The sequence below is a fragment of the Rhinolophus sinicus genome, chromosome 16 (assembly GCF_057876585.1).
Source record: "Rhinolophus sinicus isolate RSI-liver-muscle chromosome 16, RSI-T2T, whole genome shotgun sequence".
In the NCBI taxonomy this organism is placed as follows: Eukaryota; Metazoa; Chordata; class Mammalia; order Chiroptera; family Rhinolophidae; genus Rhinolophus; species Rhinolophus sinicus.
The window spans coordinates 28455925-28475741 of NC_142516.1; the positions used below are offsets into that span (position 1 = coordinate 28455925).

Below are 19817 nucleotides of genomic sequence, written 5' to 3' on the forward strand. Positions count from 1 at the left end.
TGTTCCAAGCCTTTCTCCTTGGTTTGTACACGGATCTCTTCAAGTTCACAAAGCAGTCTTCCTGTATGGCTGTCTGTGTCCAAATTTCCCCTTCTTACGACACAAGTCATAATCAGATGAGGGGCCATGCTAACGGCTTCAACTGAACTCGATTACCTCTGTAAAGACCCCGTTTCCAAATAAGGTCACATTCTGAGGTCCGAGGAGTTAGGACTTCAACATACGAATTTTGGGGGAACACAATTCAACCCACAACAACTTGGAAAAATATAAGTGAAAATCAGAATTACTTTCTAATACAAATAATAATAATAATAATAATAAACAAAAAGAGAATAAAAACAAAACAAAAAAATAATTACTTTTAATAACTTTCATTGGAGGATTGTTTGCACACTTCATTTGCACACACAATAGCCCAGGAATATTTGAGCTGTACAGAAGAGAGCAATGGAGGGGTGGAAGGGGAGGAGGATGGGAGGAAGAAGAGCTAGAAGAAGACAAGAAGGAAGAGGAGAAGGGGAAGGAAGAAAAGAAACAGGAAGAGCAGTGAGCTAGGTCAGACCACCAAGCCTGCACCAGGTTCAGAGATTGGTGAGAATGACAACTCACCACTCACCTAAGTTTGCTTTCATTTTGGTTTACTACTAAACCCACCACCAAGCAATGCAAAGGAAGCATCACTACAAATGCTTCATGGCTCCCTGACGCCTTCCCTGCTGTCTCAGGGGTGCACCCCACCCAAGCCTGGTAGATTAGTGGCTCTTGTGCAGTGAGACAAGGCCAAAGAGCACAGAGCCATGGCTCCCGCCTTCTGTACCATCAGGATAGATGTGGGGGATGCCACACAAGTATTTAATGGTCCACCCAGTGAGGAAACCCTTGCCTAGCATGATCATTACATACGAGGTCTGACACTTAAGTTTGAGAACTCATCCTAGAAAAAGTGCAACATACCTCATTGCTGAATATCACTACGCTCACTTTCAAAGTGCTCCCCTTGGGAAGTGATGCACTGATGCCAGCGCCTAGTCCACCTTTCAAAGCAATTTTGGAACTCTGTTTCTAGAATGGCCATCAGAGCTGTCGTCATATTACCTTTGATGTCCTGAATGTCATCAAAATGTCATCCTTTCAATATTTCCTTTATCTTCATGTAAAGAAAGAAGTCATTGGGGGCCAGATCAGGTGAGTAGGGAGGGTGTTCCAATAGTTATTTGTTTACTGGCTAAAGACTCCCTCACAGACACTGCCCTGTGAGCTGGTGTACTGTTGTGATGCAAGAGCCATGAATCGTTGGCGAAAAGTTCAGATCGTCTAACTTTTTCATGCAGCCTTTTCAGCACTTCCAAATAGTAAACTTGGTTAACTGTTTGTCCAGTTGGTACAAATTCATAATGAATGATCCCTCTGATATCAAAGAAGGTTAGCGACATTGTTGCAACAAGTTCGTGAACTTCATTGTCAGGCCTCGGGTACTTGCACCTTTCATTTCTTACGGCCTCCTAGAGGCAGCTGAAGGTCTCAGGGCAGTAAGCCTGCTACAAAAGAAAGTCTGACAAGAGTTTGTTGTGTTCATTCAGGCAGCACGTACGTCATCCAGAAAAAGAGGCACTGCTGAGTCAGTGAGAGAACTGAAGGGAGAACCAGGGCTCTGCGGCCTTTCCAGGCCGCCCAGCTCCACAGTTAGCTGACCATGCATACCGCCAGCGTATGAATACACAAAATGCAAACTCACAGGAGCGGGGTGAATTTCCCGACACCGTGCAGAGACTGCAAAACAAACAGTACCAAAGTCAAAGCTTCAAAGAAGAGCAGGGGGACAAAATTAGCCCTTGTGCATGTGAGCAAACGTGGCCCTACGTTGTGACTGCTGTTTTAGAGCCAGGACTCCAGTCTGGTGCTGGCCAAATCGGCTAGGTAGCAGAAGCAGGGTCCCTCCAGGTAATTCTGATGCTTGCTAAAGCCTGAGAACTGCTGATTTAAATTCTACAACCCAAACCAAATTAGATAGGGTCCTAGGAGAATGAGTTGGTTTTCTTACCAGCAACTATAGTACTGAGTAACTATAGTACTGAGTAGGACAGGTGAGACAACAAGGACATTGCCTACAATGGGAAGACACGTGTTTGCAGGACCGTTAACCCTTTTATGTGTCATTCAAGTTCTTCCCCGCATGTCTTCATTTGCTTTCTGAGTACAAACTTGTAGCTCTTTCCCTAAAATGGAGCGATCGAAACTATGTGTGACTACACCTTTGATTCCTAGTTAATTTGCATGTTTTACCTTGTTTTAATGTCTTTAGCATGAGAAAGAGACTTAGTTGCCAGAGCGACCAGGAATAGTATTTCAACCGGTTAGCCTTACCTTACCCCTACTTGGTCAATCTCACTGTGTTCTTGGCTCATGGAACATTTGTGGTCACAGGAATGCAAAACAGAGCAGTTCTGTGGGCCGCTGTTCCCTATTTGGTCTCTCCATGGTCTCACAAACCTGTTGACCTTCTCCTAGATTTCCTAATAGAACTCATTTTATTTTTACCAGCTAACCTTGCTGCCTTTAGTCCTCCCCCTTTGATTAACCCTGCCCACTAAGCAAAGCCCACCACTGGGTTTATCTAGTTCCAGAACCTAGCCTCTAAAGAAAGGTGGCCTGGCTTATGCACAGGCCCAAAATAGAGCTCAAAGTGCAGCTCTGGAAAGGAGCCCTGGCATGGAAGCAGAAAGCCTAGTTCTGGCCTCTCTCCTCTGCCAAGAAAACAATCTTGAGCAAGTCCCTTCTCCTCTCTGGGCCCCCATCTCCTCTGCTGTACAATGGGGGGACACAACGAACCCTCAGCCCCTCCAGCTAGGGCATCCCAGGGCTCCCCGGCTTTCGTCTGTTGGACAGTGGATCATCCAGTATGGATTTCCTGGGTGCAGTGCGTTTTGCAATCCTTGGCACCCCACATACCATGAGCATACTTACTACCTCTTAAACTATGGTCCCAACTATTGATTTCACTAATAGTTGAGGGGGTGTTGAGAGGGTTTCCTCTCTGGTTTCTCCATAACCACGTAACTATTTAGAACTTGTAGCCCCGGGTGGGACTAGGAGCCTAGTGTCCAAATGCCCAACCCTTTTAAGCTTTGAGACCATGCCAGGTCATCTGTAAAACCCAATAGAAGGGCATGGTCCACAGTGAGCAGTAAATGTTGAGCGAATAAACATTACGCTTTCTCCACAACCACAGGAGTCCCACACAATGAACCAAGCTCAGAAGGACTGAAATAAAGAAACCCAATTCCTTCTGCAGAACCGAAAAGCTCACACTAAAGCTATGTGTGAAGAACACCAAATGATTTGAGTGGCACTTTCTCGGAATTGTGTTGTATTTAAAAGCTATAATGTGGCCCACCTGGCCCCGCCCATGATTGTTGCAGTGTTGTTCAGTTCCGTATGCTTTGCTTTGCATCCCCGTGACTATTTTGTGGCTACCAGTCTGTACTTCTTAATCCCTCTCTGGACTCTGTATTTCAGATTATCATATGAAACTGGAAAAAAAAAAATCTCTATTGTGGAAGCTCTAATGCTGTAACACCCTCCCTCACTCTCATCCCAAATTCTTAATAATCCATCTGTGTGACTCTAGTGGGTAAGTCAGACATCTGGAGTTAAATCCCAGCTCCTTCACTTACAAGCTAAGTGGTTTCAGCTTCACTTTCCTCTTGTGCAAAATGGGACAAATAGTAAATTCCTCATTAGATTGATTAAATAAGAAACATAAATCTGTAAAGTTATTGAGACTAAGCACTTAACTGTTAGCTAATAACAAAGCACTGTTGGATCCTTTTTTCCCATTTAATCCTCCTATTTGGTGGGAATTATACCCATAGTCATTTACACGTAAGAAAAATGAGACTCAGAGAAAGGAAGTGAGTCTCCCATGTTCTCACAACTGGTAAATTGCAGGGCCAGCAGTTGAACCCGTCATGCGCACTTTGAAGCCTGGAAAATGGGTAGGAAGAGCAGTGAGTTTGGAAGTCCTAGTGCACCAGAAAAGCCAAACAAACCTGTTGGGGCCTGTCCTGACTCCCGCAGCACCCGAGGGGAGGGACGATGCCACTCTGAAAGTCCGGGAGGGCAGCTATAAGGGAATCAAGAGCATGGCACCACGCACACAGGAACTCCACATACTGTGTTTCCTGTTCAGTGAAGCCAGCTCTCTATACGTTTTCATCCATTTAACTAGATGCCGACACTGCATGATTTCAGAATGGCTTTTTCAATTCTTCCTATGAGGACATTAGTACCTGGAAAAAAACAACTGGAGTCTAGACTAGGACAGGTGTGAAAAGAAGCTATGGCATGTTTGCCTCTCCCAGGAACAGAGCCCTCAGTTACTGTTTTACTGAAATGTGTTTGGGGCACCGCTGTGCCCAAAGATCCTAGTCTTTCCATCCCTGACTGATCTCAGAGACTCACGCTTTCCCTAACGTGGCTGTTCCCCAATGACTCAGCCCAAGCTGCAGTTTAAGTGGAATAAATCAGTCACAAAAGGACAAAATACTGTATGATTCCACTCATATGACGTACTTACAGAGTCACATTCATAGACAGAAAGTAGAATGATTGTGCCAGGGGCTGAAGACACCGGGGAGGGGGAGGGGAGTTATCATTTAGTGGGGTTTCAGTTTTGCAAGATGAAAAAGAGTTCTGGAGATGGATGGTGGTGATGGTGGCACAACAATGTGAATGTACTTAATACCACTGACCTGCACACTTAAAAATGGTTAAGATGGTAGGTTTTATGTGCATTTTACCAGTTTTTAAAAACTGAAAAACAAAAAAGGAACAGCTTAAACACTTAAGATTGTATTAACATTGTGCCATCAGAGCCAAAAGTAGATTTTATGCCCAACCCCAATTTTCCTTCTGCTAAATGAAGCATCTCCTTGCTCTGCCACCGAAAACTAACATTTTCTTATAAATCACTAGCTCGGGAAATTCAGTGACTTTCTGTTGTCAGTCCACGAGACCACTGCTAGGCAGATAGGGCTAACAGGCAGCCCTGTGCAGTAATGTACCCCTGGCAACCTAACAGCTCCCCCAAGTGGCCTCAGCAGCTCCCCCAGAGAAATATAGACCACTCCAGACAGAGGAACAGTTTTCTTTTCCAATTTAAAAGCGTAATTTTTAGCTGTTATTAGTAACTACCAATCTGAACATCAGAAAAAAATATCCATTATAGATATTATCATCTTTAATTTCTTCCAAATGAAATTGAGACCTTTCCCCAGAATTTCAAAATGAAGATACCTATTTCATGCAATAAACAATTCTCAGTATTCAAGGGAACCAGTTTTTCTTTTTTTCCCCCAATAATTTGCCATTCGTTAGGATTTACAAAAGCACACTCACTCATATATTGCCCTAGGAAACCTTTTTTAAAGATATATATTTGCATCATTTAAATTTGGTACTTTAGATCTAAATTTACTTTACAGCCAAGACTTAAAAAAAAAAAAAAACACTAATGAAACTGCTTAACTGTTCTAGGAATTTTTCTTAAAGCTCCTTTTACAAAAAAGGTCTTTTTTAAATTATCTGGTTTTTAACTAATTTATCTCTTTATCACGTTGTGATTCTGCTGGTCAACTAGAGCATTTCATGGACCTTTTACTCCTTATAAATTATGGCTTACCGTGTTTCCCCGAAAATAAGACCTAACTGGAAAATAAGCCCTAGCATGATTTTTCAGGATGACATCCCCTCAACATAAGTCCTAATGCATCTTTTGGAGCAAAAATTAACATAAGACCTGGTCTTATTTTCGGGGAAACATGGTAGAGTCCTAGACTCCTGGAGCAAGCACCTTTAAGCTATTCTTGGTATTTCCTAGGGTCTACCAGAAACTGAATACTTATGTCCAGAATGGCCGCAGAAGCTTAGTGAAACTTCAAAAATTTCTATTTTTTGTTGGAATTATATCAACTTAGTTTAGAAATGCTGATATCTCACTCTGATTATAAAGGTCGTTAATTTTCAAAATGAGAACACAATTTTATTTGATAAATCCAATTTATCAAATGAATTCTTTCAAAATAGGTTTAGCAACAAGTGATAAGTAGGTAGAAACCTCTGGTCTACATTCACAGAATTAAGAACTGGGAGAGAAAAGAGGCAAAAATATTATCTATGGTTTTAGAGACAAAAAACACATCTAAGATTTCTGATTCATTACTTCTACGACTATTCCCCTGGGTACCAAGTGCCTTTGAACGGATTTGCCTGCTGGAAGAATCACAGGCACACTTCTTGACAGCCTCAGATCACCCAAAATGACAATCGTCAGAACAGAAATACCTAGAAGAAAATAAGCCAATGCCAATCATAGTACTTCAGATTTGAATGATTACATGATCATATAAGGAACTGTCAATCCAAGAAAGAAAACAATCTCCACAAGACATGTTTAGACATATTATCTACATATTTACTTGTCATCAAAAGGCAGAGAGACTAAGGGCCCTGGCAGTCAGGCATCAACAATCAGACTTGGTATAAATGAATTAAAAAGTTTATTAGCCATAGAAAAACATTGATTCCTTAAAACCAATTCTCGTTAAGTTCCCTGGAAAACAGTTAAGCTTACAGAAAATGTCTTTCTCATGAACAGAAAACCACTATGCTTTTGGTCCAAGATATGTTGGGTTTTTTTCTTCCTTCTTCTTCAGATGATAGACAGATAGATGGATGTAGCCAAATCTATGAACGAGTGTACTTGCCCCAAATGTGCAACATGAATACAGAAGCAATGAACAGAAGACTCATAACCAACACTGGAACAGGGCCACTGAAAATAAGAAGAGAAGGTGTGCTTACTTTTAGTAAGAATACAGTGTTACCTTTACAATAGTACAGATTGCCTGGGGGAGGGGCGGGGGGGGGAGAGCACCTCTGACACCCAAGGATGTTATTTACATTATTTAAAAATATCCTCAAAATTATTATTGTGGCTATTTTGAGGGTGTGGTGACAGCATTGTGGTTATTTTGACAGGAGAAATCCTGATCTTTTAGTAAAACATACTAAAATATATGCAAATATATAGTCTCTCTAATTTCATGTATTTGACATTTTCCATAAGAAAAATAGGTAAAACTTCCCAAAATTCTTTCAGTGCAAATGATCCAATTATCAAACTTTTATTTTAAATTAAGATTTATTAAAGAAAACCTATATTGTCTAAAAACAATATACTAGGCATACAAAGATGAGAATCACATTGTAAGTTGAAGTGTTTTCAAATATATGATCCCATTTGATCAACAAACTCATGATACAGGCGAAACAAATATTAATCTCATTTTATAAATATGGAAAACCGAAGCCAGAGACTATCACTTGCCTAAGAACACACAATCAGAATGAAAGGAGAGATGTGAACTCGAGTTTTCTGATTCCACACATATTGCTCATTTCACTGCTTTAAGATTCCCATCTTCAGGGACCAAACATTCTAGGCAACATGTGGTTTTAAGTTTGATTTATACTTATGAGTTTATTGCACGAAGGAAATACAGTTTTACTCATCAGCCCTTCCCTGAATCAAATGCTTTTCAAGTTGAGAATTAGTACATAGGTATCTTAAGGGGAGAACTCCTTAACTTCACACAACCTGCAAACGTTGACTTTAGCGAAATGTTAAAGGCCCCGCCTTTCTGACTCTTCCTGACAATACTGATTTTGGAGAATTGAAGATGCCACTTCACCTCTCAGCTACAACTAGGGAGGGAACAGTGGAAAAGACCCCAGAAATCTTTACAATTACGGCAGCGGAGTAACCCAGGGTGCAGCGGGCTAACAGAGTCCACGAGTGGACAACAAACAATACAGAGATCAATGTCCACGCTGCACTATTTTGTTCTTCCAAAATCTGTACAAGTACAGGCACAAACAAATTTAAACGTACATGGGAAGAGATCTTCGTCACGCTGCTTGCACTTGATCATACCCCCTTGATCATAACGTTTAAAGCAACGTTAGAGGAACATCAGCCATAGAGCATAAAGCTGCGAGTGCATCTGTCAGCGTTCAAGTGCCAGAGTTTGGAAACCACCTTCATCACTTATGAGCTGTGGCTGTGGTTCCATTACTTACCTTCTCGAAGCCTGTCTCCTCGTGTGTAAAGTAGGAATGATCATAGTACCTCTTTCATAGAGTTACTGAGGTATTAAATAAATTAATACACACACAATGCAGGCTTATCAGCAGCTCTCAGGAAATGCTACTATCAACCTGAAAAAAATTCGAAACTCCTACAAAGAGCAAACAACAAGCTCTTAGATGTTCCTTGACTGCTCCAAGATGTGGTTTTATGGATACAAATTCCCAACTGTGTCCTTTCACCAAAAACCTCTCTCCCTGGTGTGATGAGACTGTGTTGATGACCCCTGAAGGAACAGCTCCTATGGATTCCTGGGAAAACTCAAGTGGTAGCAACAAGCAAGCGTGGCTGCACAACAGCAGAAAACCCAGAGCGAGCACACGTCAGACTCCCCCACAGGAGAGAACAGCTCTTACCACCTTCTTGAGAAGGGTTTAAAATGAATCCCATAGATACTCTAAGGGGCAACGGGCTTCAAAGTTTCTCTCTAAAACTCAGAAAAATTCCCTCTAACAAAGACCAAAAGGTTGTCTGAATGCTACCAACTTACATATCCCCAACCCCAAGAATTACTTCCTAAATGCATCTCATCTTAACACACAAGTCTTCAAGAATTCTGGGGAAGTCTTCATAAACTAAATTTGTGATCCAAGCCAAGCTATTGGTCAAGGTAATCAAACTAATCCAAATAAACCTCATTTGGTCTCTTTCCTACCAGCCAGGCAGTGTGGAAAGAGCACGGGATTGAAGAGTCAGAATATGTGGTTCCGGTTCTTGCTAGCTGATGTGACACGTAACTCTCTCTCCCTAAACCTGACCTTGAGCCTGTGGTGCCATGCAAGTTGCTGTCATTATTCCAGTCCCTCATCCACTGGGGTTAGTCCGGAAGCAGCAGGAAGCAGTGGCATCCTGTAGCCTATTGGATCAGAAACCTGTGGGATGAGGTCTGCTACACAGTGCCAGCAACCCCGGAAAGTGAGGTGAGCAAGGCCTGGGGACAGGGGCCCCCCAGATGCCCATTTCCTATCACTGAATGAGCGCTCTGAGGCCTAAGAACTTGGAAAGTGGTATTTTCACCCTCCGGGGTCTACTCACCACCCAGGAAAGGCAAAGAAGCCAAAAAACTTTTGGTAACACAGCCTAATGCAGAAACTTCCGTTAGGCTGTAACACCATCAGCTTATGCCTCCAGGAGAGCTTTGAAAAATCAAAACTCCTATTCAAATGGTTACTCCTATTTCTCAGCATGGGACAAGAACACCAAATGAAGAGCAATTTCATCTAATTAAGCAGTTTTCTCACCAGTTCTCTCTGTTCCCATAACTTATTTTGGCATAGCTAGATAAAGATCTTCCCTTGCTTTCACTCAATCCATAAAGAGATGTCATTCCAGGCCCGAAATTAATTGGTTGATATACAAACAAACCAAAGCCAGCCCACCTGGCACAAATGAAGCTACTGTGTATTGTCAGTTTCATCAACGCAAGCACCACTGGCGGCAGAGACGGTGCTGCCAAGCGACTCTGTGGTGCTGGACAAACACAAGGTCTGCTCCTGAGACTTACACTTTGAGGCCCGGCGAGTCTTCTGTGTAGAATCGCCACATCCCCCCAGTGCCGGCTGAGGTCGTACGGCCTGCACTCCTTGTTCCGCAGCTGGCGTTCTTCCTGTAAGAGAAAAACATGTTACAAACGGCCTTTTCTTGGACACCCTTATAATAGCATCATAACATATGCTACCAACACATTGTTAAAGAACCAAAACATGAAAAAACTTTTCTGTTAGTACACCCCAAATTCTTGCTTTTACCCCACCACTCATGATAACCACTATGAACTGAGTACCTGTCACACGCTAATGCACACAATAACCCTGGACAGTAGTTACCATTTCCATTTGATACGTGAGGAAAACGAGGCTCAGAAAAGGTTAAGCAAAGTGCCTAAGACCACACCGCTAGCAGGTGCCCGAGCTGGGCTGTGGACCCAGTTCTGACTCCAGAGCCCATCCACTAGACCACACATACGGGCCACCTCATTTAGACAATTCAATTTCTCTTCACCTGGATTTCTGTGAAGTCAAGTAATAAACCCCTGCTTTAAAATGCCCTGAATCTAGATAGTTGACCCTTAAATAACATGGGTTTAAACTGTGTGGGTCCGTTGATATGGTTTTTTTCCCCCCAATAAATACCATAAATGTATTTTCTTTATAATTTTCTTAATAACATTTTTTCTCTAGGTTACTCTATTGTAAGAATACATTATATAATACATATAACATACAAAATATGTGTTAATCAACTGTTTATGTTATCTGTAAGGCTTCCAATCAACAGTCGGCTATTAGTACTTACATTTTTGGAGAGTCAAAGTTACATGTGAATTTTCAACAGGGGTGGAGGGGGCAACCCCTACACCGTTCAAGGGTCAACTATAATCTGATATTTAAAGGACTACTTTAAAATGTTTTTAAATTACTGTATTGGCTATAAAAGAGACAAAAAACATTAAGCTTCAATTGTAATCCAGGTCCCAAAATGGAAAACACATTTTACCAAAAAAATTTTGTACTCTGTTTTTACTATCTTGATAGACTGACCATAGATCTTGGACAGAAAGGTAGGATGTGAAAAAGTGCAGAAAACCCCCAACCTAAATGTACCCCTCACGAGGAGATCAAAGGCTTGTGCCATGAGCTGTGTGATGCTGGCAAAGCAGCTGCCTAACAGCACGGACGCCACTGACCAGGAACAGGCCCAGGGAAGCCTTGCCCTCCTCTCCTCAGCTCCTGGGGACGCCCACTCAGCAGCTATTCTCCTGTGCAGCACGACTCCAGTCCCGCGTCCCCTCTCACCTCAGTGCTACAGTGCTACACCACGAGAGTAAGTAGTAAGTGTGAGAGGAGTCAGAAGACATCTTCAGCCCACTTATCACCAACTCAGAAATCCTAGGTAAGGGGAAAGGAAGAGGCGAGAGGGAAAGCCCTGTCCCATCACTCCCCCTAACCATCAACCAAATCCCAGTACACCATCCCTTAAAATCCCATTCCAATTATCTGTGGGCTACTGATTCTGAATTTTTGGAAAAAGAAGGGCATATAGGGAGAAACCAGAAGTGAAAATCTTATCCTCCCCATCTCTGCTCACTGCCCTCCCAACTCTGGTCCTAATCCCCACCTCACATCACCCTGCCATGGCCTTTACCCCACACTCTAATGCAAGAAGCACTGGTTAGAATTCAGGGAGCTTGCCTTGCTGCATGGAATGGAAGAGTGCAGTCCTGGCTCCAGTTTGGGTTCCAACAAATGAGCTGTGTACATGCTAGAACTTTGAAAGCAATCAGTGTCAAGCGATGACTTGGGCCTACTATGTTACAAAGATTATATTTCAGACACATGAATTACACGTTGCGTGGTGGCATGGGAACTTACAACTCCATTTGTGTAACTGTTTCTATGGAAAAACTGATTGGAAATAACAAACACACTGTACAGGGGTTTACAGCGTAATTCTGTAATTCTTAGAAGAGCTTTCACATACAGAGATACACATCATTTAATTTGTGGGGTAGGTACCTGAAATTTTCCTCTTTGTTTACTAAAGGGAACTTGAACTAGATGGTAAACCCAGTGTGGACATGGTACATCATGGGCTGAGCTAAGACTAGGACCCATGCACTTTCCACTATTCCCACAACCTCCAAACTCCAGGTCATGTCTTCAAAGTCTCCTGGAATTACAGGAGCTCTGAAGGAATCAGTCTGGCCTCATAAGATTTCTTATACCTGCTGGTACATGGAACACAGAAGAGGATTTTAAAGTCAGGGTTCCTAGAAACATCAAAATGTTCTCAAAATGTCTCCCCTCCCCCCAACTGGGAAGTAGGCAGAGGTTAACAGAGCCCATTTTAATCTCTTAAATTTCTATTTGGGGTCTATTTTACCCTTTTTTTCTGGCCACTGTGTAACTGCTTCCCTCTTCCTATACCTAACACGATGGTTTTTATAACTGTCCTTTCACATGCTTTGTTCTAACATGCTGGCCTTCTGGCTGTTCCTCAAAGAAGCCAAGCTCATTCCCACCTCAGTCTTTACACTTAACCACTTTTTGTCTAGGAAGCCTCCCCAGACCACTGTGTGATTTGCTCCCTTGCTTCTTTCAGGTCTCCACTTAAATGTCACCCACTCTGAACACCCTATCCAAAACAGCTATCCTCCGACACCCTAACCCCACCACTCTATATCCCCCACCCAGCCTTACTTGCCTACATTATTTTTTTACTTGCTTACAGTCTCCCACATTGGAATATTAAGGTTCATGAGGCCAAACCCTGCCTATCTTGTTTACAGATCTATCCTCAGAGCTGGAGAGTGCCTGGCATGTTCCCTCAGTAACTATCTGATGACTATCTTAATATCCCTGGCTAGTCCATCATCTTACTATCCCTAATTGCCATTAATCCTGCTTGAACACGGTGGAGCATTGTACAGCTTTACAGTTGAGAATGCATTATTGCTCCTTTTCATCCTCATAGCAATTTCCTTTTATACTATATTAAAAAGAGCACAGACTCCAACCTCGACCTGACCTTAAATCCCACACCATTTCTTCTCCAGGGTATTACCTTTATTACTTCATTAAACGTGAAGAGAGAGTGCAAAATGCAGACTACATAGTCCAAGCATTATCTTCAACTTTTTAAACTATTAGCTTCAATTTTTTCATACAGACTTACAAAGCAGGGATGTATTCTTAGACAGCCAATACCTATTACATTACACTGACTCAGTAACACTTAAAGAGTGCCAAAATTCTAGAAGGGAACACTACAGAATCGCTCAGTACATACAAAAATGATTTGTCTAGTTACACCAGCCCCAGCCATACTGAACCCTAAAAGATGATATCAACACCCACAACTGCTTGTGTCCTCAAATGTTTAAATTTCCCCATTTCACTCATACAGCAGTTATTTCATTTTTCTTAAGTAAATATGTTATTTTGTTGTCTTATTTATATTTGATAAATATGTGATTTCTTTTTTTTCCTTTAAAAATTCTCAGATGGCCAAAATGCCCTGCCACAGTTTTACCAATTTTATTAACTAGGCCCATTCCCCAAGGAACCGTACCTACAGAACATGTTTTCCATTCCAGCACAAAGAATCTCTGATACCCAGGGTGGAAATGGGACAGCAATCCAAACCCATATAACCTAAACCACAGCTTGACACACTTTCCAGCTGGTTCATCCCAGCCTTCCCTTGAACATCTTAATGACAAGGACACTTAACCGTTCAGGATAATCTTATCATTTCTCACAATTGCTTTCCTCCAAGCTGAAATCTGCCTCGTGTAAGTTCAAATTATCAGTTTTAAATTTATCCACTGTAGCTAACAAGAAAAAGTTCATCACTCTTCAAGTCCTTAGGAACAGTTTTCATGTATCCTCCGTCAAGGTCTTACTTACTCTCTCTAGATAAAACCCCACTAGTTCCTCCAAAAATGCCCAGACAACAGGGTAGCTTGATTCCTTCATTCATTCATCATTTACTGTGCCGGGCTTCACAGTAGCGACTTAGGCAGTTTCTATCCAAGTCTAATGAAGGAAATAAATACAGAAATAAATGCTATTGCCATGATATGAATGAAATGCTTTGGCAGCAAAAGACTAGTAGCTCCTGCTGCTTTCAGAGTCAGGAAAGGCCTTCAGAGGAAATAAACCTCTGAGCTTAGTCTTGGGAGAATAAATAGAAATTTATGTGGGGGGTGGGGTGTCTAGTGAGTTCAGAAAACAGTAATAAGCTCATTTTTGGTAGATCACAGGAGCGAGGGATAAGAGAGGCTTTTATGCTGGGGGAAAGAAATCACCAAGCATCTTTGTATCACTCTTTTTAAAAAAGTTCAGCAAAAAGAAACTAACAGAGGCACTAAGCAGAAGAGTATAAGAATCAGAGCACAGGATGGATCGGAGTGGAAACGACCTGGTGAATACAAGAGTTAGGTAGAAAATGCAAAAGTCTAGGTGAGAGAACTTAACGGCTAAACTAGAGAAATAGATGGAGACAGAAAGAAATGATGAGAAGATTTTCAGGTATAATTTAAAGTCTGACAAATGACTGGATAGAGACAGAGCATAAGCAAAATCAAAGGTGACGCTGAAGTTCTGGTTTTGGCTGAAGGAGTGTATATCAGTGCCATATGGAATTACGGAAATGTAACTGGGGGGGCGGGGGGGGCGGGGGCAGGGCTGATCCAAGACTGAGTCATGTTAAACTGAGTGTGTATGGGACCTTCAGGTAGAAACGTGAGTCCAGAGACACCAATTCAATGACATCAGTTTTCTCAAAGTTGTCTCTGACCCTATTCCAATTTAACTTTCCTTTTTTAAGTGGCAGCGCGAAACTGTGCAATGCAAAAAAAAAAAAAAATGTTACCTCCCTCTCGGGAGACCGAAGACCGAAAGGCCATTACTCCTACCGCCACATCATTGTGCCCTCGTGAATCTTAATATTCCGGGCTCTCCTCTTCAGGGCGAGGGGATTCTTGGGCCCCACTTCTCCGACCCACAGCCTTACCCTTATCCCTTCCCAGGCATCCTTACCTCTGGCGGACCGTGGAACCCGCCGCCCGGGCGGCCACTGCTTTACTAGGAGACCGTCCTGAGGAGCCCACGTTAGTGCCACTGGGGGTCGGACCAGGCTGTTGGGGGAGACAAGGAGAGGAAGTGAGCGCTGCCCGCCGGCCCCCAGACCCCAGGTCCTGACAGCCGAGACCAGCACCTGCACGGGAGAGTGGGGAAAGCACGGGAGCCACGGAAGGAGGACAAGGCATAAGATAGAAGTCGGGGCGCCTGGGAGAGGCGGGGACTAAGGAGGGACAGCTAGGGTCGCCATACCATGCTGGAATCTGGAGGGAGGCAGAAGGCTGAAACACACTGTCGGAAAGCGGTGGAGCCCTCAAATGCCCGGCAGCTGGAGAAACTGGTTCAGGCCCCGCCCCCAGACCTGCTGGCAGGGTCCTCGCTGACTCCAAGGACGCCTGGGTTGTCCCACTATATGCCTGTACAAATTTTGCTACTTGCTCAGCTGCTACGTGAGAAGTACAGACCTTCCGTCGCCTTACTTTGGATTATAGCTTCCTTCATAACGTCCATCCCTACCAAGGTGAGTACATAGCCACAGTCAGACGAGAAATTTCCTCCGGCAGTTACCAGGCGCCCACACATTAGCGCTGATGTGGCCTAACTGACGCACGCGCGGCGGGGCGTCGTCAGCCCCGCGTCGTCAGCCCCGCAGTGGACCTCTGGGAGTCGGAGGGAGGAGCGTGTGTGCCAGTCCCTCCGGGCGCGGGGCGCCGGCGCGACTTGCGGGCCATGGCGGAGAAGCGGGCTCAGGACGGGGAGGTGGGTCCCAACCCGTCGGTGCTGTTCCTGCACCCAGACCTGGGCGTGGGCGGCGCCGAGCGGCTGGTGCTGGACGCGGCGCTGGCTCTGCAGGCGCGCGGATGCAGCGTGAAGATCTGGACCGCTCACTATGACCCGAGCCACTGCTTCGCTGAAAGCCGCGACGTGCCGGTCCGCTGCGCGGGAGACTGGCTGCCGCGCAGCCTGGGTTGGGGTGGCCGCGGCGCCGCTGTCTGTGCCTACGTGCGCATGATCTTCCTGGCGCTTTACGTGCTCTTCCTCGGCGACGAAGAGTTCGACGTGGTCGTGTGCGACCAGGTGAGGCCAGTTCGCCGGGCTCTCGCCCCGCCTCCTTTTCTTACTGTGGAGGGCACACTGCGTGACTTAACGATGACCCTTCCCGGTCTGCGGTTCAGAAAGATTGGAACTGATCTGGAGACATCAGAGCTGGGAGTGACTGCGGTTCTCGAACTTTGGTGTGGACACATTAAAATTGCACATTACAGGGCCCCACCCTCAGAAGTTCCATCCAGGAAACCTGAGGTGGGGCCCCAAAATCTGCATTTTCATACTGGCTCGTTGGGTGATTCTGAAGCAGATGGGCTTTGGGGTCGCTCTAAGAAACACAATCATTAGAGAAGTCAGCCTTCAGTCACCGTTTACTTATGAGTAACTCCTATGTCTTCCCTCTTTGCATTATTTCTGTTGACCCTACTTCTAGGCCACGTGCATCCCACTGTATGTAGCCTTTGCAGCCAGCCACCCTTCTCAGCAGTGTCATGTGTTAAAATACCAAGCTAAACATATGTCCCTATTAAAACATTTAACATGGCTCCCCATTAGTCTTTGTAGAAAAGTCCAGATTCTTTCTCTTGCTAAAGAATGCCGACCTGGATCTGGGCTCTAGCTGTTCTAGACTCCTTATGTCTTCCCCCCCACCCCCACCCGGAAAAAAATACTATTTTGAAAAGTAACATTTACTAGAACTAAAAAGTCAAATGATTTTGTAAGAGTTCCGTGCCAGTTCCACTCCCTAAAGATAGCCACTGTTAACAGTCTCCTGTGTCTTCGCAGAAATTGCCGATGGCTACACCAGCATGTGTGTCTGTTCATAAATAAATCTTATTTGTAATAATTAGGATTATTACACACCTATTAGACAACTTGTGTTTTTCCACCAAAAATTTCTATTTGAGATATCCTTATATATCAATATTAGAGATGCACTTCATTCTTTGTGGTGGTTGAAAATCCACCTTTTTCTCACTGTACCATAATTTATACATTCTTCTGTTAAAGGACACTAACAGTGTGACCAGTTTTTGTGAATAGATGAGTGTTGTAATGAACACCTTGTACCGTTTTTTTTGTACTTCTGCAAGCATGTCCTTCGAGTGTAAAATTAGTAGGTGAAAGAATTGTTCCTTTTCAACGTCAATAGCTGTTGCTGAATTTGCCTTCCAAAGAGCTTGTGTCACTTAACTCTCCCACATGTATGACAGAGCCTGTTGCTCCATTCTCTTGGGCACATTGGATGTTATCAACCATTTTAATCTTTGCCAAACTGATTTGGGGGAATGCTATCACATTTGTATTTTTGTTTCTTTAATTATTACTCCTGAGTTACTTTTGATCATCCTTGCTTGTGTGGAAGCTATTTCTTTTAAGAATGTGAAAATTTACCAGACATTCTGCATGTCTAACTAGTCAATAAGCATGAGGCAGCTGAGACTGCAGCAGGTAGAGAAAAAACTGAGCTCAGACATAGGATACCTGGATTCAAGTTCTGTTTACCTGCTACTTTCTAACTAAATAACTTTGGATAAATACCTCAATATCCATAAAGCTCACCTCCGTCAGGTGTTAAGTGAGCTGGAGATTAAGTGGTTTGTAAAGATTACCCAACAGGAAAGTCTAGTAATGCCAGCATGTAGTTCATGTTCAGTAATGATTATGGTTAACATTTATTGAGCACATACTATGTGTTGAATTGTCAAGCATCTTACATGTCCCAAACCATATAGGTTTTTTGGTTCTTTAATTGTCACCATGTTACAGAAGAGGAAACGGGGGCCCAGAAAGGTAGATTACTTGATCTTGGTCACACAGCTAGCTAGTAGAGCTGAGATTCAAACTCTGGCAATCTTGATTCCAGAGCCTGCACTCTAAACTACTATGGTTCATTCATTGAGTTACTCAGGAGGAGAAAGATCCTAGAGCTCTGTCTAGTGTGGCAGCCACTAGCCACATGTGGTTACTGAGCACTTGAAATGTGTCTGGTCTGAACTGAGATGTGCTGTGAGTATAAAGTATATACCTGATTTTAAAAATTTAGTGTAGAAAAAGTAAAGTATCTCATTAACCGTTTTAGTATTGAGTGTATTTTGAAATGGTAATATTTTAGATCAATGAAATATATTTAAGTTAACCCTTAAAACATTTTTAATGTGGTTACTAGATTTTTATTTCCATTAGACAGTGCTGTTCTAGAGGAAACCACTGGACTTGGAGTTGCAGCTGTAAATATTTAGCACACATCCAGAAAACGTCTACCAGCCTTCAGTTCACCAAGCATTGTACTGGGTGGGAGTCTAGGGGAACACAAAGCGGAATCATTGCCCATGAGGAGCCCACAGACTAGCAGGCAGGGTGGATGTCTGTGCTTTTGATTTAGTTGAAGCTTAGTTGGCCAGTCACTTTATCTGTTGTTGATTTTTGCTTTGGCTAGGTTTCTGCGTGTATCCCCGTATTCAAGCTGGCCAGACGGCGTAAGAAGATTCTGTTTTATTGTCACTTCCCAGATCTGCTTCTCACCAGGAGAGATTCTTTTCTTAAACGCCTGTACAGGGCCCCAATTGACTGGTTAGAGGAATACACCACAGGCATGGCAGACTGCATCTTGGTTAACAGCCGGTTCACAGCTGCCATTTTTAAGAAAACATTCAGGTCCCTGTCTCACATCGACCCTGATGTCCTCTACCCATCTCTGAATGTCACCAGCTTTGACTCAGCTGTCCCTGAAAAGCTTGACGACTTAGTCCCCAAAGGAAAGAAATTCCTGTTCCTCTCCATCAACAGATACGAAAGGAAGAAAAATCTGACTTTGGCACTGGAAACCCTAGTAAAGCTGCGTGGAAGGTTGACATCCCAAGATTGGGACAAGGTTCATATGATCATGGCTGGTGGTTATGACGAGAGAGTCCTGGAGAATGTGGAACACTATCAGGAATTAAAGAAAATGGTTCAGCAGTCTGACCTTCAACAGTCTGTGACTTTCCTGCAGTCTTTCTCAGACAAACAGAAAATCTCACTCCTCCACGGCTGCACATGTGTGATTTACACACCAAGCAATGAGCACTTTGGCATTGTCCCGTTGGAGGCCATGTATATGCAGTGCCCAGTCGTTGCTGTTAATTCAGGCGGGCCCTTGGAGTCCATTGTCCACAGCGTCACAGGGTTTCTTTGTGAGCCTGACCCCATGCACTTCTCAGAAGCAATAGAAAAGTTCATCCATGAACCTTCCTTAAAAACCACAATGGGACTGGCTGGCAGAGCCAGGGTGAAGGAAAAGTTTTCCTCTGAAGCATTTACAGAACAGCTCTACCAATATGTCACCAAACTGCTGGTATAATCGATTTTTGTAAGGTCTTTATGCTACATTCATTGTAGATTGTAGACCCAATTTTGAAACCATAAAAGAAACCTAGAATCTAGTGTAGAAAAGTTTTTCAAATAAAACACTTGAGTCTTGAATCTGAGCCACTTTCCTATACACCGCACCTTCCTGTCTACTTTCTCAGAAAAACAATATCTTTTATGCTATAATAATTCTAAGTCTTATCAGTGTTAACATACAAATATGGCATGATTCCATGTTCAGCAGAATAAATATATTTTCTCTAGATTATTGCTGCTCTGCCTATAAATCTTGAGTCATATTGTGTCTTACTTGGTTTTGATAGTTTAAGTGTACCATCATCCCAGTTGATTCATTTGGCTTCATTGCATAATGAGAAGAGGGTCACTACTTCCCAGAATCATTCCCCCTAAGTGTTCACTGTCCTCTGTTGGGACATTTTTGTTCACCATACCTTTGCCTGGATCCAAAGCCAGAATGCTCTGTACTTTTTTACAAAGATGACTTATTGTATTTTTGCACACTGAGACATGACAGTAAAAAATGTTTCTCATAGGAAAAGACAATAAAATACAAAATTTGGGCTTCCGTGATCGGTATGTAGATATGACAGCCAAGCCTGAAGTCA

At 43.2% G+C, this 19817-nt stretch overlaps 2 protein-coding genes across 3 annotated transcripts; one reads left to right on the plus strand and one right to left on the minus strand.

The window, feature by feature from the left end:
- Positions 1 to 6543: 6543 nt before the first annotated feature.
- On the minus strand, positions 6544 to 15469 carry SEC61B (SEC61 translocon subunit beta). The gene is made up of 4 exons (XM_019729221.3): positions 15046 to 15469; positions 14752 to 14849; positions 9714 to 9815; positions 6544 to 6835 (listed from the first exon to the last, which is right to left on the minus strand). Exons 1-4 carry the CDS (start codon positions 15046 to 15048, stop codon positions 6748 to 6750), a joined length of 291 nt encoding a protein of 96 aa, XP_019584780.1. The 5' UTR covers positions 15049 to 15469; the 3' UTR covers positions 6544 to 6747.
- A 53-nt stretch (positions 15470 to 15522) lies between these two features.
- On the plus strand, positions 15523 to 19456 carry ALG2 (ALG2 alpha-1,3/1,6-mannosyltransferase). 2 transcript variants are annotated; one of them, XM_019729219.3, is made up of 2 exons: positions 15523 to 15870; positions 18281 to 19456. In XM_019729219.3, exons 1-2 carry the CDS (start codon positions 15523 to 15525, stop codon positions 19181 to 19183), a joined length of 1251 nt encoding a protein of 416 aa, XP_019584778.3. In that variant the 3' UTR covers positions 19184 to 19456. The 2 variants fall into 2 exon arrangements, with proteins under 2 accessions (XP_019584778.3, XP_019584779.3); XM_019729220.3 differs by having other exon boundaries at positions 15523 to 16095; positions 18281 to 19305.
- The last annotated feature ends 361 nt before the right edge of the window (positions 19457 to 19817 follow it).